Source organism: Megascapheus bottae, chromosome 7 (assembly GCF_031878675.1).
Source record: "Megascapheus bottae isolate mThoBot1 chromosome 7, mThoBot2.hap1, whole genome shotgun sequence".
Taxonomy (NCBI): domain Eukaryota; kingdom Metazoa; phylum Chordata; class Mammalia; order Rodentia; family Geomyidae; genus Megascapheus; species Megascapheus bottae.
The window spans coordinates 47,373,717-47,399,192 of NC_143515.1; the positions used below are offsets into that span (position 1 = coordinate 47,373,717).

The 25,476-nt window shown below is 38.6% G+C and overlaps 1 protein-coding gene across 4 annotated transcripts in view; it reads left to right on the top strand.

Moving 5' to 3' along the window:
- The window catches only part of Asb3 (ankyrin repeat and SOCS box containing 3), a 98,419-nt gene that overhangs the window by 17,684 nt on the left and 55,259 nt on the right, over positions 1–25,476 (top strand). For 3 of the 4 annotated variants that reach the window (XM_090336930.1, XM_090336932.1, XM_090336933.1), the window contains exons 2-3: positions 2,833–3,041; positions 12,691–12,849. In XM_090336930.1, coding sequence (XP_090193056.1) covers positions 2,846–3,041; positions 12,691–12,849 — 355 coding nt within the window. In that variant the 5' untranslated portion in view covers positions 2,833–2,845. Of the gene's footprint in view, positions 1–1,140; positions 1,204–2,832; positions 3,042–12,690; positions 12,850–25,476 lie in introns of all 4 variants that reach the window. The other variant, XM_090336931.1, reaches the window with a different exon arrangement.

Consider the following 25,476-nt stretch of genomic DNA (forward strand, 5'->3'; position numbering starts at 1 on the left):
TAGTGTCATTAACAGTTGTCTTTTTTTTTTTTTAAGTTCTAGTACTGGGGCTTGAACTCAGATCTCTTTGTTCTTTATCCATTTGCTTTTTCAATTCAAGGCTAATGATCTATACCTCTTTGGGCCACAGTTCTTTTGTTTAGAGGTAGGAATGTTTTTCTGCCCATAGACCTTCTTTTTCTTTTTCTTTAGTAGTATCAGGGTTTGAACTCAAGATCTCAAACTTCACAGCCAGACACAATCCCCAGCGACAACTAATTTTTTTTTTTTTGTCAGTTGTGTGACTTGAACTTCGGGCCTGGCATTGTCCCTGAGCTCTTCAGCCCAATGCTATGGCTTTACCCCTTGAGCCACAGCACCACTCCTGTTTTCTGGTGGTTAATTGGAGATAAGAGTCTCACAGACTTTAGTGCCCAGACTGACTTTGAACCTCAGTCTTCAGATCTCAGCCTCTGAGTACCTAGGATTACAGGTGTGAGCAACTGCACCCAGCAAGACTAATTTTTTAAGTCCTTCCTATTGTGTAGGGTACAACTCCCAGCCTTTATTGATACAAAACAGCTTCTTGTATAATTTTTTATGCCTTTTAAGCTGTACTTCACTTATAGCACTTTCCATTTTCTTTATTTTGTCACATGTTTATCATTCCTATGAAACTGTAAACAACTTGAGATAGGATTTATTCATCATCAGTGTCATCTGTGTATACTCCCCACTACTGATCATCTAATTGGTGCTTACATAAACTGCTAATTGTGTAATTAAACATTTGACAGTTAACATACTCTAGAAATGGACCTGTTGAGCCAAGCAATATGGTCAATGGCTAACATTACCTCTATGACTTGTTATAAATAATGAACTTCACCTGGTATATTTATTTAGATTCTTGTTTATTTGAAATAGGAGGGGAAAAATGAGGGGAGAACTGAGGGGAGGGAAATGGGGACAAAAACAGAAGGGATATCAATATGTGAGAAGTAATGCACCTTCTATATGGCGAATATGACTGTAACCCCTCTATACATTGAAATAAAAAAAAGAAAAAAATAATGAGCATCTGCAGTAATAGGTAATCATGATAAATTTAGATTTATTCTAATAAATGTTATATACAAATTTAAACATCCTTTCTTTTAGGTCCTCCTTTTTTGGATAAATTTCTTAGAACGTGGCTCTAGAAAAAATTTTGCCTCTATTGAGGTAGGTATGTTGGCATTTCCTGAATTATTCTTTTTTTGGGCGGGGGGGTGGTTGTTCAGCGTAAACTCAGGGCCTAGGTGCTGTCCCTGAGCCTCTTTGTGCTAAAGGCTAGTGCTTTACCACTTGAACCACAGCACCACTTGCAGTTTTAGAGTGGTTAATTAGAGATAAAAGTCTTGTGGAAACTTTTCTTCCTGGGCTGGCTTCAAACTGTAATCCTTGGATCTCAGCCACCTGAGTAGCTGGGATTGATTACAGGCTGAGCCACTGGTGCCTGGCTTCTGAATTACTACCTTTAATGGTAATTAAAAAAACTAAAATTTGTGGTAGGAGCTTTCTTAAAAAGTCCATCCCATGCCTGGCACTGGTGGCTCATGCCTGTAATCCTAGCTACTCAGGAGGCTGAGATCTGAGGATCACAGTTCAAAGCCAGCCCCAGGCACAAAAGTCTGTGGGACTTTTATCTCCAAATAACCACAGAAGCCAGAAGTAGCACTGTGGCTTAACATGGTAGAGCAATAGCATTGAGCTGAAGAGCTTAGACACATTGCCAGGTCTAGAGTTCAAGCCCCATGACTGACCAAAAAAAAAAATAAAGTCTGTCCCATAGCTGTTTTCTTGAGCATCTTGAGTCTTAGCCCATAACCCAACTTGCTTTATAGTGTCATTAACAGTTCCCCCTCCCTCCCTCTCTCTCTCTCTCTCTCTCTCTCTCTCTCTCTCTCTCTCTCTCTCTCTCTCTCTCTCTCTCTCTCTCTCTCTCTCTTTGGTGCTAGTATTTGGGCTTGAACTCAGATCTCTTTGTTTTTTATCCCTTTGCTTTTTCAACTCAAGGCTAATGATCTATACCACTTTGGGTCACAGTTCCTCTTCCTGAGAGCTTGGACTCTGACTTCAGGGAAACTTGAAATGAGCTGTAAAGGGAGATGACAATAATGATGAGGGCACTACTGTTGTGAAGAACATTCTGGGCTGGTGTAGGGAAGCTGGGCTCATCTCTTTGTGGCAGCTCTTTGTTGGTTTCAGAACATCCATTCATTGGGACTATTTCAGTAAGTATGGAGAACCTGAGTGGTTAACATCTGGAAAGGACTAGCAATGTTGGGAAAACCAGGATGACTACTTAATTGCTATAATTCCTTTGTTCTTCTTAGTAGACATCTTTTACTTTTTTTTTTTGTTCATGTTATCATTGTTTCGGGACTTTTGAAGATGTTTATATGTAGAAGTTGAGCATTGCTGATACTTTAATGACCCTTTCCGCATAATGCAGGATATATTTGGGATTCACTGGAAGGGTTTAACTCTCACATCAGCATAGCTCCAAAGAGTACATTTTGGTGGGGTATGAACAGTAGCAGAAACCTGGAAAGAGCTAGTCAAATATTTCCAGACTAGTAAAAATGAAATATTTAAAATTCTCTTGATATTTATAAATAATATTCATAGGAATACTTCCTAGGAATACTACTAGGGACTTTCACACTTAGGCTCCACTATGATTAGGGGCTGTGGCATGACTGTTTCTCTGTAGTCATCATATGAGAGATGCTAGACTGGCCTACTGTGATCTGCTAATCTCTAGGAGTATTATTGATGATAGTATTATCTTTCTACTTTGTTTTGTAGGCTGGTGAAAAGAATGGATTTTACAGAGGCTTACTCAGACACATGCTCTACTGTTGGACTTGCTGCCAGGGAGGGCAATGTTAAAGTCTTAAAGAAACTGCTCAAAAAGGGCCGGTGTGTGGATGTTGCTGATAACAGAGGATGGATGCCAATTCATGAAGCAGCTTATCACAACTCTATAGAATGTTTGCGGCTGTTAATTCATGCAGGTAAAGTAAATTAAAGGTATGGGAGGCTGTGCCTACAAGCTGGATTAATTTTTTTTAAAAGGTGGTAAATGCATGGTAGTATTTGTTTCCCTTTCTGTAATCCTAAAATAAATGCCTTATCTGTTTAGGATAGTAATATTGCTGCCTTGGAGTATATCAGCATGGTGTTCCATCTGGGCGTCTACAAATATTGTCTTTTATGTGGAAGTGCTTGCCTGGCTTATTTTTATTGACTTGTGCTAGCTGAGGTGGCAGAAGTAGTCTTCTGTTTTTATTTAAGCTTGGTAGTTACTAATTCTATTTGTTCTTTTTCTAAATAAAAGGAGCAATGCTACTGAAATTGGGATTGAGTATTTTGTTTGAATTAGTCTTCTTTTGTTCTTTAGAGCACTTTACAGTTTACTTAACTCGGGAAGACTTTCAGTTCTTTGGACTTTGTAGAGGATACAGGCCAAAGTGCCCGCTTTATCATAGTGCTTGTATTCCTGTCAGAGGAGAAAGAGAATACATACCTACAATGAAACGATTATTTCAGAAGGTGAAAGTATTGTGGAGAAAATAAAACAGTAGTGAAGAGAGAGTCATGGTGCGCTGTTACACATTTCATTACAACTCTGCATTCAGTAACTTCATGCTAGTAGCTTTGCATCATCCATGACAAGATTTTATTGATACTAGAGAAATCAGCCAGTGCTGAAAACTGGCTGCTTGCCACAGGGTGAACCAGTTAAATATTGATCAGCATACCACTAAGTGAAGGGTCTCTAGGAGAGGAAGGAGATAGGATAAACACTAATGGAGATTAATCACTGTGGTCTGGCACATGAACCAGATGTTTGATTTCTCTTATTTATTTAGTATATACATAGTTGCTGTTGCAGGCAATTATATGTATCCTTATTTTGTTGATGAGAAGACCAGAGTTCAGAGAAGTTGATTTATTAAATGTTATGTAATAAACTAGAACATTTGGTTTGAACCTGTTTCTGTCTATGTATTATATTGTATTGTGTTTCATTAATTTTATTTATTTATTTGGATTAGTCAGGGCCTCGCCTCTGTCCCTAGCACTCTACCATTTGAGCCACACCATCACTTTTGTCTTTGATGGTACTTAATCATTTCATGGACTTTACTGCCTGGGTTGACTTCAAACAGATCCTCAGATTTCAGCCTCCTGAGTTGCTAGGATTATAGACATGTGTCACCATGTCTTGGCTTCATTTTATTTTTATTTTTTAATAGCCTATACTTCAGGGATGGCTTGAAAAGTCTTATTTCTTCCCCTTCTTTGTTTGAAGTTAGTGCCTCAGCTAAGCAGGTATCTACTTCCTTGAACCATGTCCCCAACTCTTTTACTTTACCATTCAGATAATGTCTGGTGTTGTTGCCCAGAATAGTCTTGGATCGAGATCCTACAACCACCTTTTTCAGAGTGGCTGAATTACATTTGGTGGGTGCCACAATGGCTGGCTTGTTTCTGTAATTTAGGATCTATTTTAACAGCAGCACATGGTCTTCTTATTCAAATTAGAGAAAAACATTCAAGTTTGATATGGATTATTTATAAATTTAATATGCAGAGCTTGGTGAATCCTAGTTCCTCAGGACAATGAGATCTGAGGATTGCCATTCAAAGCAAGCCCAGGCACTTAAGTCCGTGAGACTCTTATCTCCAATGAACTATCAGAAAACCCAAAGTGGTGCTGTGGTTCAATGGTAGAATGTTAGCCTTGAGCTGAAGAGCTCAGGGACAGCACCTGTCACAGAATTCAAGTCCCACGACTAACCAAAAAGAAAGGAATTTAATATGCATACATTTCTTTCTTTTTCCACATTAGCATACAAAACATTTGCTTGTTTTTCCTGTGTTAGAAATTTGGTATAATCTTTAGTGGCAGTTAACCATGCCGTTCAATATTAAACCTCTTGTTGCGAAGGTCACTTAATATCTTAAAACTAATTAGAGCATATAGGTTACAAATATTTTTATTCTGCAAATAAGCGATCTAGGTTGTTGTAATTTTTATTAGTTTATATTAAAGAGGATATATTGTTAGACCAGCACAATTAATATAGGTGTTGACAATCCTTAACTAAATAAGGCAGTGTACGATAGTGATTAAGAGTTATAATAAGGGGCCAGGAGTTTAGCCTAGTGGCTGAGTGCTTGCCTAGCATGCACGAAGACCCCAGGTTCATACCACATACATAGCAAAAAGTCAGAAATGGTACTGTGGCTCAAGTGGTGGAGCTCTAGCCTTGAGAAAGCCCAAGGCCCTGAGTTCAAGACCCACGACTAGCAAAAAAAAAAAAAGTTATGGTCAGATGAACCTGAGTCCTGATAATGACTACCATCTTTTAGTATGAATTTTAGCTTTTTTTCCCTCCCAAGGCTAGTGCTTTACCATTATAGCTCCACTTCTAGGCCCCCCTACCTGCCTGTGGTTAATTGGAGATGAGAATCATGGACTTTCCTGCCCAGGCTGGCTTCAAACCTTTAACCTCAGTCATTAGTTCTTAGCCTCTTGAGTAACACAGATGTTAAACCACTCTCACCAGACAGAGAACAGATCTTTTTTTTTTTTTTTTTTTTTCTGGGTCATGGGGCTTGAACTTGGCCTGGGCGCTGTCCCTGTGCTCTTCAGCTCAAGGCTACTGCCCTACCCCTGGGCCTGGGTGCTGTCCCTGAGCTCTTCAGCTCAAGGCTACCACCCTACCCTTGAGCCAAGCCCCACTTTTCTTGAGGTTAATTGGAGATAAGAGTCTCAGGCCCTTTTGTGCCTGTGCTGGCTTTGAACCTTGATCATCAGATCTCAGCCTCCTGAGTAGCCAGGATTATAGGCGTAAGCCACCACGCCCAGCTTGCACTTGTGTGTGTGTGTGTGTGTGTTTTTAATTGTAAAGGGTTATTGATGTATAGAGGGGTTACAGTTACATATGTCAGGTAATGAATACATTTCTTTTTGAACAGTGTCACCTCCCTCCCTCATTTTCTCCTAGTTTTTTCCTTGTGGACCCCCCTCCCCTCAAGTTGTATAGTTCATTTCCAACTTAGTGTCTAGTGAGTATCACCTTCTGTATCACCATTTCTGTGCTTCGTCTTCTCCCCAAGTCAGATAAACTTACATATAAGACAAAGGATACAGAAATAAAAAACAGGCACAAAGGGGGAAAAATCAGAAGAAAAAAATTAATAGTACAATAAAAAACCCTGTTATTTCTATTTCTTGGAGTTCATTTTAATAAGCATTATTTTATATGATCATATGCACATAGGTATTAAGCCCTCTGATCCTCTCCTAAGAATGTACCCCTTTTGTCTCACTCTGAATGTTTAAAGTCTTGCTTAATTAATCAGATCCAAGGGTAATTTTTTTTTTTGACTATCCATTGGGTTAACTTGATTTATAAACACATTCTAATTATTACAGATGAGGGAAACCATGCAACTTACATTTCTCTGGATCTGACTTACTTCACTTTGAATAATTTTTTTCAAGTGTTTCCATTTCCTTATGAATGGGGTGATGGTATTCTTTCTGCTGGTAGCATAAAATTCTGTTGTGTGTATATATTACATTTTCTTGATCCATTTGTCCACTAATGGGCACCTGGGTTAATTCCCTGTCTTGGCAATGGTAAACAGTACTGCAGTGAACATAGTTGTGCAGGTGGTTTTAGTGTGGTCTGGTTTGTGGTCATTTGGATGAATGCCCAGAAGTAGAATCTGTTGCAATTTTTTTTTTTTAAAGGGGATTGGGATGGGGAGTGTGATAAAAAGGGGGTGAGGTTGCTTTGAATACATTGAATTCAGGTGTAAAAATGTTAAATGATATCTTTGTTCAGTTAGAATGTACTACTGAAAAAATGGAACAGGCAGGTATCACCAGTGGTTCACACCTGTAATAATGTCTATTCAGAAGGCTGAAATCTTAGGATCACAGTTTGAAGCAAGCCTGGAGCAGAAAAGTGGATGAAATGATCTCCAATTAACCAGCAAGAAAGCTGGACTGTAGATGTGGCTAAAGTGCTAGCATACTAGACATAAGCATACAAGAGCATGAAGCATTGAGTTCAAACTCCAGTACCATCACAAAGCAAGAAAACAAGACAAATGCCTGTTCCTTAGCTATGCTGGGAATGAGGTAGGAGGATTGTGTTCCAGGTAAGTCCTTATTTGGAAAATAGGTCCCTATTTGGGGGAAGAAAAAAAAAGAAAGGATTGGAGTTGGTTGCTTAAGTGATAGAGTGCTTACCTATGAAGCATGACATCCTGAGTTTTATTTTGTTTAGAGATTAGCAAAACAAACAAACAAAAACCCATAAGGAAAAATCTGTTGCCTATTTCTATACACTCACACCCTGAACCCAAAGAACAAACAAAAACCATACATAAGTATTCTAGTATTAATCCTTTGCCAATTACATATATCATACACACACACACACACACACACACACACGCATGCATGTGTGTGTGCGTGCCAGTTCTGGGGCTTGAATTCAGGGCCAGAACACTGTCCTTGGTCACTTTTTCTCTGCCACCTGAGTCACAGTGCCACTTCTGACTTTTTCTGTGTATGTGGCACCGAGGAATCAAACCCAGGGCTTTGTGCATGCTAGGCGAGCATTCTACCACTAGGCTAAGTTCCTGGCCCGATTTCAGGTATTTTCTATGTACTTTCTCTTAGTCTTTTACTTTTCTTACCCTGTCAATTTCTTTGTTATATTTACAAACCTCTTCTCCACTGACTTCTTCCCTGCATCTTGTATTCATGGTAGTCTCTTTCCAAGGTTTGAGAATTTTGCACATGATAAAAATTCTTTGTGTTGTGAAAATTATTTTATATCTAGCCTTTTTCTAGAATTCCTAAATAAAATATAGTAAATTGATATAAATTACGTAAAGGACTTGGAAATAGATATTTATCACCTTTGTGATTATCATGTATAAATTTTGAATGGCCTCATTTAAATTCTGACTCAACTACTGAGAGATATGGATCTGTTTTTAACTTTAGAGGTTAACAAAAAGAAACTATCAAAAACCGAAAGTCTGCTGCCTTTCTCTACAAGTAATAACTAGGTAGTTTATTATTCATAAGTAAAAGGGTACTTTGCATCAACAGACAGGGTGTGGTGTCTTGTCATTGGCAGAGTGTTAAGGTCTGTTCTTGTCACTGCTGCACAGATGGCCTCAGCCCTAAAGTGTAAACAAGAACAAACGCAAAAGTTGTTAGAAATTCTGACCCAAAATGTTCTTGTATTTGGCATTAGGAAGTCTTTAATATTGTGAGTGGATTAGAACCAGAAACCACTTTGCCTTCCATTGAAGATAAAATAGATGTTTTAACATTACACATTAAAGTGAGTGTGATGAGTCAGTTATTTTCAAGAAGCTCTCTTAAGTCAGAAAAGGAAGAAAGTCAGAATAGTTAGTTGGTGGTCTAGGGAAAGACTGACACAGGCCCTTTGGTGAAACTTACATACCATTTTAAGGAAGACAAGTGTATTATTGGAACTTGGGTTCTGAAAACTATAAAATGATACTTTGGAGACTGTACTAAATTTATAACAACTGTTACAGCACATAGACACAGGAATGGTTACATATCTACTATATAATTTTTTTTTTGCCAGTCTTGCAGCTTGAACTCGGGCCTGAGCACTGTTCTTGGGCTTTCTCAGGGCTAGTGCTTTACCACTTGAGCCACAGCACCACTTCTGGCGTTTCTATATATGTGGTACCAAGGAATCGAATCTGGGTCTTCGTGATGCTAGGCAAGCACTAGGCCAAACGCCTGGCCCTACTGTTATTTTATTTATTTGTTTGTTTGTTTATTTATTCATCATGGGATTAAACTCTGGGCCTGGGTGCTGTCCCTGAGTTCTTCAGCTCAAGCCTACTGCCCTACTCCTGGAGCCACAGAGTCACTTCTGGTTTTCTAGTGGTTAATTAGACATAAGAGTCTCATGGACTTTAGTGCCCAGGGTGGGTGGCTTTGAACCTTGATCCTCAGATCTCAGCCTCCTGAGTAGCTAGGATTACAGGCATGAGCCACTGTGCCCAGCTCCTACTATATTTTATTAGTGTAGTGTTTTACAAAATTTAAAACTATTCCTAAGTCTACTGATCCCTGCTGAGAGTTAGGTCAGCAGTATTATTTTTGCTGCATAGCATGAGCCTGAGGGAATTCAAGTAATTTGCCTAAATTTTAATTCAAATTATAATTGAAGATGCCATCAGTATAACCTGTCATCGAATTTCCACATGTTGCCTTCCTGGCCCAGTGGTTTTTTTTTTTTTCTTAGACAATTCAGTTGTTATTTGGAATTATAATTATCTGTTTAATAAAATTATACATCTAATATAATATAAACATGTAATATAACTATACTCTCCAATAATTTAAAGAAAGACAAAGCTGAGATAGGACATTTCTAGTGTAGAACTGAAACTAACCTACCCTCCCAATACTACATTCTATCCCCCTTTATAATTATCTCATCTGAAGGTATACAAAACTTACTTTACTATGTAACCATAAAAATATCAATTCTACTGCCACCAGTAAGGGATCCATAATTGTTTTTATGATATTAAGTTATCTGTAAAAACTATCACAATCTTAAAATCACAATTCAAGGTAGTCAGGCCTAGAACAGATAAATTCCAAGGGCTTTGCTATAACAAACAAATGAAAAGCAGATTGATTTCAGACTGTAGGTCAAATAAGTAACAAAATTCTCCACACTTCTTTCCTCTGTGTATGCTTAAATTTCTTACACAATTAACAAAAACATTCACTTCAAGAGTAAAGTGGAGGAGGGGGTTTAGAGGGGGGGAAGGGAAAGTAGGAGAAAAATGTGGGAGGGAGTGACAATGTTGGACAAGAAATGTACTCACTACCTTACATATGTAACTAACCCTCTGAACATCAGCCTGACAAGAAAATAAAATTATAGAAAAAGAATAATCTCCTTAGAAAAAAATCCAAGTATTGATAATTTCCTACTTATATCAATTTCTAACATATTTAAGAAGGAAAGTTTTGCTGTGAGCTTGTGAGTCTGTAAGTGTTGAGCTCCTGGTTACATATATCCCATGTTGCTTTTGGTTGCTTCTTGTTTCGAGCAGCTTGTGAATTTTCAGCCTCCCTTTTGGCTTCTACAGACTTGTGGCAGGCCCCATACAGGGCTCAAAATTATGGTCCTCCAAGTGCTGGGGTGTATGGTGTCACCATGCTTGGCAAGACTTAGTACCTTTTTTTTTGCTAGTTGTGGGGCTTGAACTCAGGGCCTGAGCACTGTCCTAGACCTCTAGCACTTGAGCCACAGCTCCACTTCTAGCTAGCTTTCTTTCTTTGTTTGTTTCCTTTTTTTGTGTGTGGGGGGGTGGTTTCATGGGGCTTGAACTAGGCCTGGGCACTATCCCTGAGCTCTTCAGCTCAAGGCTACTGCCCTATGCTTGAGCCAAGCCCCATTTCCCATTTTCTAGAGATTTAATTGGAGATAAGATCCCTCTGGTGCCGGGGCTGGCTTTGAACTCAGCCTCCAAAGTAGCTAGGATTACAGGCATGAGTCACTGCTCCCGGCTTTCCTGTTTTTCCTATGTATGTGGTACCGAGGAATCGAACCCTGGCCTTTGTGCATGCTAGGCAAGCACTCTACCACTAGGCCAAACTTGTGGCCCTAATACTACTGATTTTTCCCCCCATTTAGGATCCTTCCACCTTTACTATCTCTGTCTATCTGTCTCTATCTGTTCATCCCTGGGCATTTGTGGTTCTATTTTTTCCATGAAATTTGTATGTATAAAACTCTAAGGATAAGATATAAAATGCTGACTGATTTCTGACTAAGCAAAATAATTTGAATGATTTCTGAATTTATTTATTTTTTTTCGGTCACAGGGCTTGAATTCAGGGCACTGTCCCTGAGCTCTTCTGCTCAAAGCTAGCACTCTATTACTTTGAGCCTCAGCATGACTTCTGGTTTTCTGGTGGTTAATTGGAGATGAGTATCACAGACTTTCCTGCCCAGGCTGGCTTTGAACTGCAGTCCTCAGATTTCAGCCTCCTGGGTGGCTAAACTACTCTGTATTCTGCAGTTTATGATCCTTTTCTCAGAGTGCATGTAAGCTGTTCTCGAATGTTGTAACAGTTTTTTTTTATCAGTGAGTTACAATTACAAGAATTACTTAAAATAGGTTATTATTTTTGTCAGTGTATTAGTTTCAATTCTGGTATGTCAAGAAAATATTTTTAGATTTCTTTTTGTTGTTATTCTCAGGAATGCCTTTACCGTTCATCTCAGAGCCCATCCTTAATTTTGGGCTTAGAATTTCACTGGTTTTGAAGCAGAGTTAAGAAATCAACTCTTGGGGCCGGGAGTTTGGCCTAGTGGTTAAAGTGCTTGCCTAGCATGCATGAAGACCCGGGTTCGATTCCACAGTACCACATACATAGAAAAAAGCCGGAAGTGGTGCTGAGGCTCAAGTGGTAGAGCTCTAGCCTTGAGAAAGTCCAAGGACAGTGCTCAGGCCCTGAGCTCAAGCCCAGGACTGGCAAAAAAAAAAAAAAAAAAAGAAAAAGAAATCAACTCTTAATATTAGGGAGTTTAAAATACTTAATGTCAATATTACATCATTTGAATGTTACAGGAACATACAGTTTTTCATCACAAATACACTTCTAAAATTAGTCCCTAAGTCCCTTGTATCTTGTGTAACTGTTTGGCTTCTTTGGATTACCTTCTATTATTTGGTGTGCTTTCATATTGTTGCGTACAAGGAAGCAATGCTAAAACATTTCTCTGATGGAATTTAGAAATCAGACTTACTAATATGTCAATAAAATTTACCTCAGCAACTTCATGTTGCCTCCTACTGAGCTTTTGCTTTTGTGTTATCTTCAACACCTGCCATTCCTCTTCACCCATCAAAAATGGAAAGAACAGAATGCTAGAGAAAATAGGCAAAAGTTGTGTTTGTAATAATACCCAAGAATGATTCATACTGGGATTTCTTAGCACTTTTCCTTGATTTTTCTAGAATTTTAAATTTCATGATTGCTGACTTACATTCAGTTATGTAATTAACTACATACTGGCAGTACTGAGGTTTGAACACAGGACCTGACACTTTTTTTTTTTTTTTTTGCCTTTTTTCCTCTCAGAAGTGGTACTCTAAGCCACAGCTCCACTTCCAGCTTTTTACTAAATAATTGGAGATAAAAGTCTCTGAGATTTTACTGGCTTTGAACTGTGATCCTCAACTCTGTCTTTTTAGCTATTCAAAAATCTTAGCTTGATTACCTTTTTTTTTTTTGTCGGTCTTGGGACTTGAACTTGGGTGCTGTACCTGAGCTCTTCAGCTCAAGGCTAGTACTCTACTGCTTGAGACATAGCACCACTTCCAGTTTTCTGGTGATTAATTAGAGATTAACCACCACAAACTTTTAAGTCCTAGCTGGCTTTGAACTGCATTCCTCAGATCTCAGCCTCCTGAGTAGCTAAGATTACAGGTGTGAGCCACTGGCAATTATATTTGAATATTTCATTAAATTTCTCTTAACGTTTTTTGCTTTTCAAACCAATGAAATGCAAGTGCAGATTTTCTAGTTGATGGATTTTTGTTCTTCCACAGAGTCATCTGAAAACTACATTCAGACAAAGACTTTTGAGGGCTTCTGCGCATTACATCTTGCTGCAAGTCAAGGACACTGGAAGATTGTACAGATTCTTTTAGAAGCTGGGGCAGATCCTAATGCAACTACTTTAGAAGAAACCACGCCATTGTTTTTAGGTGATGTATACTATTTGTGATACAGATATAATTTTTTAAGTTTATTTTTTTTTGTCAGTAAAACTGTTAGAACATGTCCTTTTGGTACACATCACACCGCCATTTCTGTGGTTTTGAAACTGGAAAGTTATTTTTAAAATTTCCCTCTTGCTTTCTATTTTTGGGTGGAACTCTACATTTATTTAAAAGTTTAAAAATCTATTCTCAATTGGCACTGTTGTAGTTTTACTTTGTGTAGTTCTGAAAATCAGGTAGTGTTTAAATTGAAGCAATAGTTACAAGGTTACCCAAGAATGTTCTATGTTTGCTTCTTCTTAGCATTAAGAAATTAAGAAGCTTTTATAAAAGAAATCACCAGGTAATCCTTTAATGCCAGTTAATTTATGTCCTATATATCTGTTCAGACTTATTCAATTATTGAGTTTTAAAATGCTTAAGATGACAGCCAAAATTCTAAGTGGCACATTTTCAGAACTCCCTCCTTCCCTCCCTCCCTCCCTCCTTTTCTTCTTCCTCTTTCCCTCCCTCCTTCCTTCCCTCCTTCCTTTCTACCTCCTAAACATTCCCCTCCTCCATATTTTTCTACTTTCTACTAAGAATTGAACCCAGTGCTCTGATGCATGCTAAGCATGTCCTATATTACTGGAGCCATATCCTCAGGCCAAGAATTTTGTATTTTAGTAAGGGCCCTGCTTGCTTGCCATCTGTCTGTCTGTCTGTCTGTCTGTCTGATCTGTCGTGGGGCTTGAACTCTGGGCCTGGGAGCTGTCTCTTAGCTCTTCAGGTTAAGGCTACCACTCTATCATTGGAGCCATAACACTACTTCTGATTTTGTTAGTTAATTGGAGATAATAATCTCATGGACTTTTGTGCCTTGGCTGGCTTTAAACCACAATTCTCAGATCTCAGTCTCCTGAGTAGGATTACAGGTGTGAGCCCAGCCTTTTTTCTTTTCTTGAGATAGGGTCTTGCTACATATCCCAGTGAGTTGCTGGGATTACAGATATGCACCGTTACACCCAACCTCCCTTTTTTCTCTCCCTTGCTTCTTCTGTTCAGTTCTTATCCTTTCCCTCTGCTACATGTACATATACATAGTAAATATTCTAATATTTTTTTTTGCTTTGCTTTTTTTTTTTTTAATGGGGTGATGGAAGAAAGAAAGATCCTGTGCTTGCGAGTGTGCTTTTTTCCTTTAGCAAGAGGGCTATTTTCTATTATAGGTTAACTTGACAGCCTTCAAAGATGTTAGTGGAATATGTATTTCCAAAGGAGTGAAATAGTGTCACATGTGACTACGAGGATGTCTTTCCTTTTTTTTTTTTGGATGATGTGTGTATGAGTTTTATTTATACTCATTGCTTATTGGCCTTGAATATAATACTCATCATAAAATCAGCATATTAATGAAAGGAATAGTAATTTCTGAAAAATTTTAAAGGCAGGGTTTTGTGTTTTCTGAATTATTGCATGTAATTCATGTAGTTTTTTTTTTAACCCAGTCTTGGGCCTTGAACTCATTGCCTGAGCACTGCCCTTGGGTTTTCTCAGGGCTAGAGCTCTACTACTTGAGCCACAGCACCATTTCTGGCTTTTTCTATGTATATGTGGTACCGAGGAATTGAACCCAGGCCTTTGTGCATGCTAGGCAAGCACTCTACCATGAGGCCAAACTCCTGGTGTTCTTGTAGTTCTTTATATTTAAAGATATATTATTATTATTATTTCTATTACCTATTTTGTACAAACGTTTATATCTGAATTTTTTTTTTTTTTTTTTGGTGCTTGTCCTGGAACTTGAACTCGGGCACTGTACCTGAGTTTTTTTTTTTGCTCAAGGCTAGTACTCTACTACTTGAGCGATAGTACTACTTCAGGCTTTTTCTGTTTATGTGGTACTGAGGGATTGAACCCAGAGCTTCATGCAAGCTAGCTAGACAAGCACCCTACCACAGCCACATTCTCAGCCCCATTAAGCCACATTTTTAGCCCCCTGAATTCTTTTATTTAAGATCAGAGATTAATATCTTTTGTATATTCAGTAAGTGTGACATACAGGTAATATATTAAAAGCCATATACTATAACTAGTGGAAGCCTTAATCAATTCAGAAAGAACCCAAAACAAAATGCAAACATTGTATGGATCTTGGTTTTAATCCAATCTGCTATTCTTTCGATTGGAGCAATTGAGTCTATTAATGTTTAGGGTTATTCTAGAAAAATGTGTCATGCTTCCTGCCGTTTTCTTCATTTTCTGCGTTTTTTTTCTTTCCTGTTCCTATGTTTACTTTTTTTTTTTTTTTTTGCCAGTCCTGGGCTTGGGCTCAGGGCTTGAGTACTGTCCTTGGATTTTCTCAAGGCTAGCACTCTACCACTTGAGCCTCAGCACCACTTCCGGCTTTTTACTAAGTATGTGGGATACTGAGGAATCGAACCCTGGTCTACGTGCATGCTAGGCAAGCACTCTACCACTAGGCCAAACTCCCGGCCCTTCTTCCTGTGTTTACTAAATTGATCTTCTAGTGATTTTTTTTTTTCTGATGTGTTTCTCTGATTTTGATTGATTTCCTGATTCTATTTCTTTAGAATTCTTTGTAATACAGATTTAGTGATGATGAATTTCTTTAATTTTTGTTTCTCATGGAAAGTTTTGGTTTCATCATCTAAATAAATGATAGCTTCCCTGGATAGATCAGTTTGGGTTGGCAGTTGTTGATCTTCAGTATTTGGATTGTATGATTCCAGCTTCTCTTTGCATTGAGGGTTTGTGTGGTGAGGCCTGCAGTGATTCTGATTTTCTTTCCATTGTAATGCAGCTCCTACTTTAATTTTATGGAATTTAAAATCAGTTGCTTGCTAGTCACATATAATATTTTCTGATTTTCTTTCTGTTGTAATGTAGCTCCTTTAATTTTGCAGTATTTACAATCTGTTCCTTGCTATTCATGTCTAATGGGATCAACAAGGGGGAAGAATTTAATAGCAAAGGCATCAAAAACCTATTCACTAAAATAATAGCTCTTAAGAGAGAAAATCTTACCTACCTAAAAGAAGCATATAGAATCCCCAGTAGACTGGATCCAAGAAAAAAAACACTTCTAGGGGCCAGGAGTTTGGCCTAGTGGTTAAAATGCTTGCCTAGCATGCACGAAGACCCGGGTTCAATTCCTTGGTACCACATACATAGAAAAAAGCCAGAAGTGGTGCTGAGGCTCAATTGGTAGAGCTCTAGCCTTGAGAAAGTCCAAGGACAGTGCTCACGCCCTGAGCTCAAGCCCAAGACTGGCAAAAAAAAAAAAAAAAAGAAAAAAAAACACTTCTAGACACATAATAAAAACATAAGGATAGGTTTTTTAAAAAAAACCTTTAAAATAAAATACATTTTTTACAAATATAATTCTAAGTGAAAACTGATAGTTATTTACAACATAGCTTTTTCTTTTTTTATTGTTATATGTTCAAAACATTGATAAATTGGAGTTTTAAATCCAACCCAGTGTGACTTCTTAGAACAATTTCTGTGGGAACTGTTCAATATGCACTTTTGGCTTTTGATGGATTGTTTTTTATTTTTTGTGCTTCTGCTTATTTTGTGTAACCTTCAGTGTTAAACATAGCAGTAATGTTTAGTTTATTAAGAACAATGTGTTTTATAAACAGTGTTATGTGAGACAGCCTGTTTCAATATTTAATTGTGAAATGTGTAATACCTTACCTCATGTGGCACATCCTTTAACTATAACTTTGCTGACATATTACAGAATTGAACACTTTTCACTAGTGTCTTCAGAGGTAATCATTTACAAAGCTATATTTTGAGATACCTAGTTTTGATATTTAGATTCATATATCTTTTATGTTGATCTTTATTTTTGTAGTGATTTTTAGGTTTTCACTTGAACAGTTATCTTCCTTGGGGACAGTGATTATATGTTTTTTCCTTGAGGACATTTTATTAAAAATACAAATTTGTGAGCCAGGTTCTGGTGGCTCACATCTGTAATTCTAGCTACCCAGGAGGCTGAAGTTTGAGATTTGAAGCCTGCTTGGACAAGAAAATTCTTGAGACTTCTCTCCAATTAACTACAAGAAAACCAGTAGTGGTGCTGGGGCTCAAAGTGGTAGAACACTAGGTTTGAGTAAAAGAGCCCAGGGACAATGCCTAGGCCTTAGGTTCAAGTCCCACGACTGGGAAAAAAAATACAGATTTGAGTTTTCCCAGATCAGACGTATGTAGTTTCCTAAAAATTATACTTAAGTGCATTAATTGTATGTTCAAGTATTTACTTTTATCTGTGTTTATAAAGTTTTATATTTGTTGATACAACTTTATTTTATTTATTTATTTTTGGGTCATGGGGCTTGTTTGAGCCTGGGTGCTGATCCTGAGCTCTTCAGCTCAAGGCTTCTGCCCTACTCTTGAGCCACAGCCCTACTTCATTTTCTAGAGATTAATTGGAGATTAGAGTCGCAGGGCTTTGTATTACCCTGACTAGCTTTGAATCATGATCCTCAGATCTCAGCCTTCTGAGTAGCTGGAATTATAGACATGAGCCACTGCGCCCGGCTAATACAACTTTATTTTTATTTTATTTTTTTGCCAGTCTTAGGGCTTGAATTCAGGACCTGGGCACCGTCCTTGGGCTTTTTCAAGGCTACTCCTCTACCATTTGAGCCACAGCACCACTTTTGGCTTTTTTGTATGTGGTTCCGGGGAATCAAACCCTGGGCTTTGTGCATGCTAGGCGAGCATTCTATACTAGGCCACTAGGCCACTTTATTTATCATTTTGGTCAGTTGTGGGACTTGAACGTTGTCCCTGAGGTCTTCAGCTCTTACCTCTTGAGCCACAGCCCCACCACTTCCAGTTTTTTAGTGGTTAATTGGAGATGAGTCTCGTGGACTTCAGTGCTTTCGTGCGTGCCTGGGCTGGCTTTGAACTGTGATCTTCAGATCTCAGTCTCTTGAATAGCTAGGATTACAGGCATGAGCCACCGTGCCTGGCTCATGAGTGCTTGGCTCATCATCGGTCATTTTATTTATTTTTTTATTTTTATTTTTATTTTTATTTTTTTTGCCAGTCTTGGGCTTAAGCTCAGGGCCTGAGCACTGTCCTTGGATTTTTCTCAAGGCTAGAGCTCTACCACTTGAGCCTCAGCACCACTTCTGGCTTTTTCTAAGTATGTGGTACCAAGGAATTGAACCTGGGTCTTCCTGCATGCTAGGCAAGCACTCTACCACTAGGCCAAACTCCCAGCCCCATGATCGGTCATTTTATTGACAAATGTATACTTCCAGTGTTAAAGGTGAGAAAGTAATCTCTTTTTTTCCTTCGTGGTACTGAGGATTGAACTCAAAGCTTCAAACTTGCTAAGTCAAGTGCTGTATCAGTTGAGCCACACCTTCAGCTCCATTATGCATTGGTTGTTTTCACATATGCCTAGGCTGGTTTGGATAACAAGCACCTACCACTGTACCCAGTCAGTTAAGAAGGAGTCTGTGAACTTCTTTTTTCCTGGACTGGCCAGAAACTATGATACCTACCTAATCTCTACCTGGCAAGTAGCTAGGATTATAGGCTTGAGCTAACACACCTGTCCATTTTCCTTAAATTATTATGTAACCTTTTATTCCATTCCCAACTTTTGTCAGTTACACCATATTTGAATTGCCAGTGGAAATAATATTTTGTCTCTTGTTCCACATTGTAATTAATTAATAAATTTATTTGTGGGGTCTCAGGACTTGATCTTGGCCTGGGCACCATCCCTGAGCTCTTTAGCCCTAGGCTACCACCCTACCCTTGAGGCAGGCCCCACTTCCTCTTTTCTAGAGGTTAATTGGACATAAGGATGTCAGGTCCCTTTGTGCCCGGGCTGACTTTGAACCTTGATCCTCAGATCTCAACCTCCTTAGTAGCTAGGATTACAGGCATGAGCCATCTTGCTGCCGAGCCCGGCTATGGCAGTGTTTTGTTTTTTTGCTTTATTGTTTTTCTGTAACTTCCCTTTTTATTGTACTTTCCTATGGGTTTTTCCTGCTTCCTTTGTGATAATTTATCTCAGAAATATGTGTAAATTGCTTGACCAGTTGTTTTCAAGAGGTTTATAGTAGCAAGGAGCAGGGTCATGTTCCATATTAGCTAGTTTTCTTTTTACCTCATAATTTTTGAATTTGAGATAATTTTAGCTCATATCTTTAACAGTCAGTGATGTGGGAATTTTTGCAGTGCAGTCCCTTTATGAGACAACAGCTTGTTTTGCCAGCATGGCTTCTTTGTGTGATTCCTTGTTTAATGCCAGTTCCCCTGATTTTCACATTGAACTGGATATATATCTTTTCTGCTTTTGGGAATTTTTAATTTATACTTCAAAGGGAGCCCCTTATCTTGAGAAGTGTACTTTGATTTCTTTTCCTAATATGTGCACCTGAGATACCTCTTCCTCCCTTAAGTACCCAGGACTGACCTTCATTCTTTTGGAAGCCATTTACAACTGTTTCTGATTGGAAGTTCAAAAATTTACAACTAAAATCCTAGTTTTTCTAGAAGTGTAATGTTACTATTTTTTGTTGATCTTGTGGCTTGAACTCTGGGACTGGGCATTGTCTCTGAGCTTTTGTGCTCAAGGCTGGTGCTCTAACACTTGAGCCACAGCACTACTTCCAGCCTTTTCTGTGATAAATTGAGGATAAGTCTCATGGACTTTTCTGCCAAGACTGGCCTTGACCCATGATCCTCAGATCTGTCCTGAGTAGCCAGGACTATAGACTTGAGCCACTGGTATCTGGTTTAAGGAGAATATATTTACTTATTTATTTTTAATTGTCAGGGTGATGTATGGGTGGAGTGTATTTTTTAAATATAATTTCATTGTTACTATTAAGGTGTTGAGAGTATATTTTTATTTCAGTTAATTCATACTGATTAATAATTGTTTTGGGGGTGATTTCTGTTTTGTTTTTGGTGCTTTTTTTTTTTTTTTTGTCAGTCATGGGGCTGGAACCTGGCCTGGGTGCTGTCCCTAAACTCTTCAGCTCAAGGCTACAGCCTACACTTGAGCCAAGCCCCACTTTCTGTTTTCTAGAGGTTAATTGGAGATAAGAGTCTCAGGTCCTTTTGTGCCCGGGGTTGGCTTTGAATCTTGATCCTCAGATCTCAGCTTCCTGAGTAGATAGGATTACAGGTGTGAGCCACGGCGCCTGGCTTAGTATTTGATTTTTAAAATATCAGTAAATTATATTTAAGAGTAAATGTTGATGACCAGGACACATTTTTAGTAATATGAATCTATAGAGGGTGATTTGGCATAATGTAGTTTTAAGCAAGGGTACTTCCTTTTATAATTATTATATTACAAGCTTTAACCAGTGACATTCTTGAAATAATTCTTGCTGGTAACATTGCCAGAGCAAAGTGCTGCAGCTAACATATACCATCAATTGAACTTAGAGTGGCCCCATAATAATTGTTTTTGGCGTATTGTTGTCACAAAAACATAGACCTGAGGTTACATACAATAAATGTGAGGGAAGTTAGGTTCTGTTATTGCAGTGCATTTCTTCTTGGGCACCACCAGATGGTAGTATAACCACAGGTTCAGAGAAATACTGAAGCACCAAATAGCTTTATCAACATTGTTAATAAAAGAGCTAGTACCTAAAGTAGGTATGCAGTAGAGTTGTGTAAGAAAATGAAATACATAATGGCAAATGGAATACATGTAGAATTCAAAAAAGCATATGTAATTTAAATATGTTAATAGAATAGGTAATCTCTAGAACTGTGAAATCACCATCTTCTTTATATATAGAGGCGATTTGGAGCTTGTGGTTAAATTGTTCATTATAGCTCAATGGTGTAATGTTTCTTCAAATTACTCTCTGAATCTGTCCTTTAAAACCAGAGTGTGTTTCTAGCTTTGATGTAGAACTTGCCTCATTGTAATTTGCATTTGGTCCCAATTATTTGTGGCTCTATCCTACAACACATAGGCCTGTTAAACATTTTCTTTCTTTCACTACTACACTGTTGGTGGGAGTGGAAACTTGTTCAACCACTATGGAAAGCAGTATGGCAGTTATTCAAAAGACTAAACATGGAACTCCCCTATGACCCAGCAATTCCACTAATTGGCATTTACCCAATCATCCAGAAACAAGGACATACTAAATCCACTAGCACAATGATGTTCATTGCAGCACTATTTACCATAGCAAAGATATGGAACCAACCCAGATGTCCCTCAGTTGATGAATGGATCAACAAGATGTGGTATTTATACACAATGGAATTCTATGCTGCTGTCAGAAAGACATCGCCCCATTTATAAGAAAATGGAAAGACTTAGAAAAAAATCATATTAAATGAAGTAAGCCAGTCTCAAAGGAACATAGGTCCAATAGCCTCCCTCATTTGTCATAATCAGTAGAAACCTTGGGCTCTCCTAGCAGAGATTTACAACAGAGCAAAACCTAGATACATAAAGCCATATAGTATGACACTAAATGAAAGGACCTCCAGGATATAGAAACAAAAGCCATATGAGTGACTGTTGTCCTTAATGTACTATGTTATCTCTCATCTCTTTTGCTGTCCCTTGGTTATCTCATATTGTTACAATTTTTCACCTTGTTATTTGATATATTTTATATGTGCTTAATTGGTTATTTGAAATTGGATAGGGAAGGGGGGGAAATCAAGATAAGCGGGGGAGGGAAATGGGGACCATGTCATGAGAAAGGGTATCAATGTTTGTGAAGTAATGCACCTTCTATCTGGTGAATATAACGTAACCCTTCTATTAATCACAATAAAAAATTTTTGAAAAAAATTTTTTTTCTTCTTTCTTTCTTTCTTTCTTTCTTTCTTTCTTTCTTTCTTTCTTCTTTTTTAAAAAAAGTAGTAAGGTTTCCAAAAAGTTCCATTTTGAATTTTTTTTTTGGTACATACTTGGGTTTTGTGTTTTGAACTCAAGGTTTATACAGCCCTTTTAGCTTTATTTATGTATTTTGTCGGTTATGGACTTGAACTCTGGGCCTGGACGCTGTCCCTGAGCTCTTCAGTCTAAGGCTACCTCTCTATCCCTTGACCCACAGTACCACTTCCCATTTTCTGGTGGTTAATTGGAAGTAAGAATCTCATAGACTTTAGTGCCCGGGCTGGCTTTGAACTGTGATCCCCAGATCTCAGCCTCCTGAGTAGCTAGGTTGCAGGCGTGAGCTACCATGCCTGACTTTTAGCTTTATTTATTTATTTATTTATTGCCAGTCCTGGGCCTTGAACTCAGTGCCTGAGCACTGACCTTGGGCTTTCTCAAGGCTAGAGCTCTACCACTTGAGCCACAGCACTATTTCTGGCTTTTTTCTATGTATATGGTACCGGGGAATTGAACCCAGGTCTTGATGCATGCTAGGCAAGCACTCTACCCCTAGGCCAAACTGCTGGCCCCTTAGCTTTATTTTTTACGTATAGTCTGTGCTTCTTCCCTGGTTGGCCTTGAAGAACCATATCCTTGTGCCTTTGCATAGTTGGCATTAAAGATATGGAGTACCATGCTCATCTTGTATTTTGAGTTAGGGTCTTGAGAACTAATTTTGTCTAGACTGACCTTGAAGTTTAATCATCCTATCTCTAACAATTATCTGTGATTTAGATATAAGCCACTAGAAATTTATTCTTTAATAAATGCTGTATTCAACTGTAATCATTGTTTTCGATTCCTAGATTTAGGACTTAGATATATGTATCAGTCAGCCATGTTTCTTCCAGATGAAATCTTTTTTTTTTTTCTTCCAGTCCTGGGCTTTAAGCTCAGGGCCTGAGCACTGTCCTTGGACTTTCTCAAGGCTAGAGCTCTACCACTTGAGCCTCAGCACCACTTCTGGCTTTTTTTTTCTATGTATGTGGTACCGAGGAATCGAACCCGGGTCTTCATGCATGCTAGGCAAGCACTGTACCGCTAGACCAAACTCCCAGCCCACAAATGAATTTTTTTAAACTGTTGGTTTGATGGTACTTTTTTTTTGGTATTGTTTTCCTCAAATAGTTTTACAAAAGGGTTAAATTTAACATGTCAGTTTCTGTGTATAATGCCTGTTGGTCAGTCTCCCTATTTATTACTCTCTTCTATCTATCTTATCCTCTCATCTCTTCAAGTTTCCTGTATCAGTTTTCATATATGTACATTGAATATTATAGCTGTATCCACCTACTTTTTGTTACTCAGTGTTATCTTAAAAGAATACTTCTTCCCTCTAGTTTAGGAAATAGAAACATGTTTCTTTAAAAATGTAAACTTTTTGGACTGGGAGTTTGGCCTAGTGGTAGAATGCTTGCCTAGCATGCACGAAGACCTGGGTTCAATTTCTCAGTACCACATGCGTAGAAAAAAGCCGGAAGTGGTGCTGAGGTTCAAGTGGTAGAGCTCTAGCCTTGAGAAAGTCCAAGGACAGTGCTCAGTCCCTGAGTTCAAGCCCAGGACTGGCAAAAAAAAAATGCAAACTTTTTTTTTTTTTGTGGGTCATGGGATTTTGTGGGTCATGGGGCTTGAATTCTGGGCCTGGGCCCTGTCCCTGAGTTCTTGTGCTCAAGGCTACCACCCTACCCATTGAGCCACAGCCCCACTTCCCATTTTTTGGTGGTTAATTGGAGATAAGAGTCTCATGGACTTTAGGACTTTAGTGCCTGGGCTGGCTTTGAACCATGATCCTCAGATCTCAGCCTCCTGAGTAGTTAGGAGCCACTGCACCCTGCTAAAAATGTAAACTTTTTGAAGAGTCCCAGAGACATAGCAAATAGAAGAGAGAGACTTGACAAATGGGGATTACATCAAAATGAAAAATAGCCAACAGACCAGGAAAAGATATTTACCTGCTATATATCTGGTAAAGGCCTAATATCCAAAATATACAAGGAGTTAAAGAAATTAACCCCTCCCAAAGCTAATAAACTAATCATTAGGTGGACAAAGGAACTGAGAGGCAAGAAGCTCAGAAGAGGTAAGAAGGGCAAAGAAACACATGAGGAAATACTGAACATCTCTGCCCACAAAGGAAGTGCAAATCAGAGCAACTCCAGACTTTGATTTCACTCCAGTTAGATTGAGCAATATACGTGAATTTGAACAACAACAAAGATTGGCAGGAATGTGGGGAAAAAGGAACCCTATTGCATTGTTGGTGGGACTTCAAGTTAGTACAATCACTCTGGACAGCAGTCTAGAGGTTCCTCAAAAAAATTAAACATAGATCTTTCCTACAACCCAGCGATACCACTGTTAGTCATCTACTCAGGACATTACAAGCCAGGATACCATAAAGACACTTGTACATTCATGTTCGTTGCTGCACTGTTCACAATAGCCAGGTTATGGAAATAGCCCAGGTGCCCTACAATAGATGAGTGGATCAAAAAAATGTGGCAGCTGTACACAATGGATTAGAAAGAATGATATATCATTTGCAGGAAAGGGATAGATGAACATAAAATAAATTATGTTAAAAGAGGCAAGTCAAGCTCAGGGCAACAAGTGGCACAAGTTTTCTCTCATATAGGAAGCTAGATCTAAAATAACTCTGGACATGATAAATTATATAGGACTTTAAATACACAAACACACACAGTGAGATCAAAGGAGGATACTTTGGAGAGGAAAACAAAGGAGCAAAGGAACAATGCCTCTTATATAAAATTTATAATAATAAAATAGAAATGCAAAATATTTTGTAGACATTGTAAATTATAAAGTATACTTTTTATTTTTTTATTATTTTTTTATTGTTGGGGTAGTGTGTAGAGGGGTTACAGTTACATTAGCAAGGCAGTAGGTGCAGTACTTCTCACATATTATACCCCTTTTCATGTTTTTGTCCCCATTTCCCTCCCCCACCCCCTTATAAAGTATACTTCTTTTTTTTTTGTGGGTCATGTGGTGTGAACTCGGCCTAGGCACTGTCTTCAGCTGGAGGCTACCACCCTACCCATGGGCCTGGGCATTATCCCTGGGCTCTTCAGTTTAAGGCTACCAACACACCCTTGAGCCACAGCCCCACTTCCGTTTCCTGGTGCTAAATTGGAGATAAGAATCTTTAGGTCCTTTTGTGCCGGGCTGGCTTTGAACCTTGATCCTCAGATCTCAGCCTCCTGATTAGCTAGGATTACAGGCCTGAGCTACCACATCAGGCTTATAAAGTATACTTTTAATAGCTCTCTTTTATATTACAATATGATCTGTTGGTGGATTCCAATCCTCAGGACTTTGCTTTTCTTCTCACCTGGATAAAGTCTTAAAATACTTGTAAGAAGTTGAAGAAAGGCGGGGCCGGGAGTTTGGCCTAGTGGTTAAAGTGCTTGCCTAGCATGCATGAAGACCCGGTTCGATTCCTCGGTACCACATATAGAAAAAAAGCCAGAAGTGGTGCTGAGGCTCAAGTGGTAGAGCTCTAGCCTTGAGAAAGTCCAAGGACAGTGCTCAGGCCCTGAGCTCAAGCCCAGGACTGGTAAAAAAAAAAAAAAAAAAAAGAAGTTGAAGAAAGGGAAGTCTTTTTTTTTTTTTTTCCCATGTCTTTATTTTCTACACACAAGAGTTCTGTCTTTCAAGGTGGAGTGGAACTTCTTCCTCCCCCC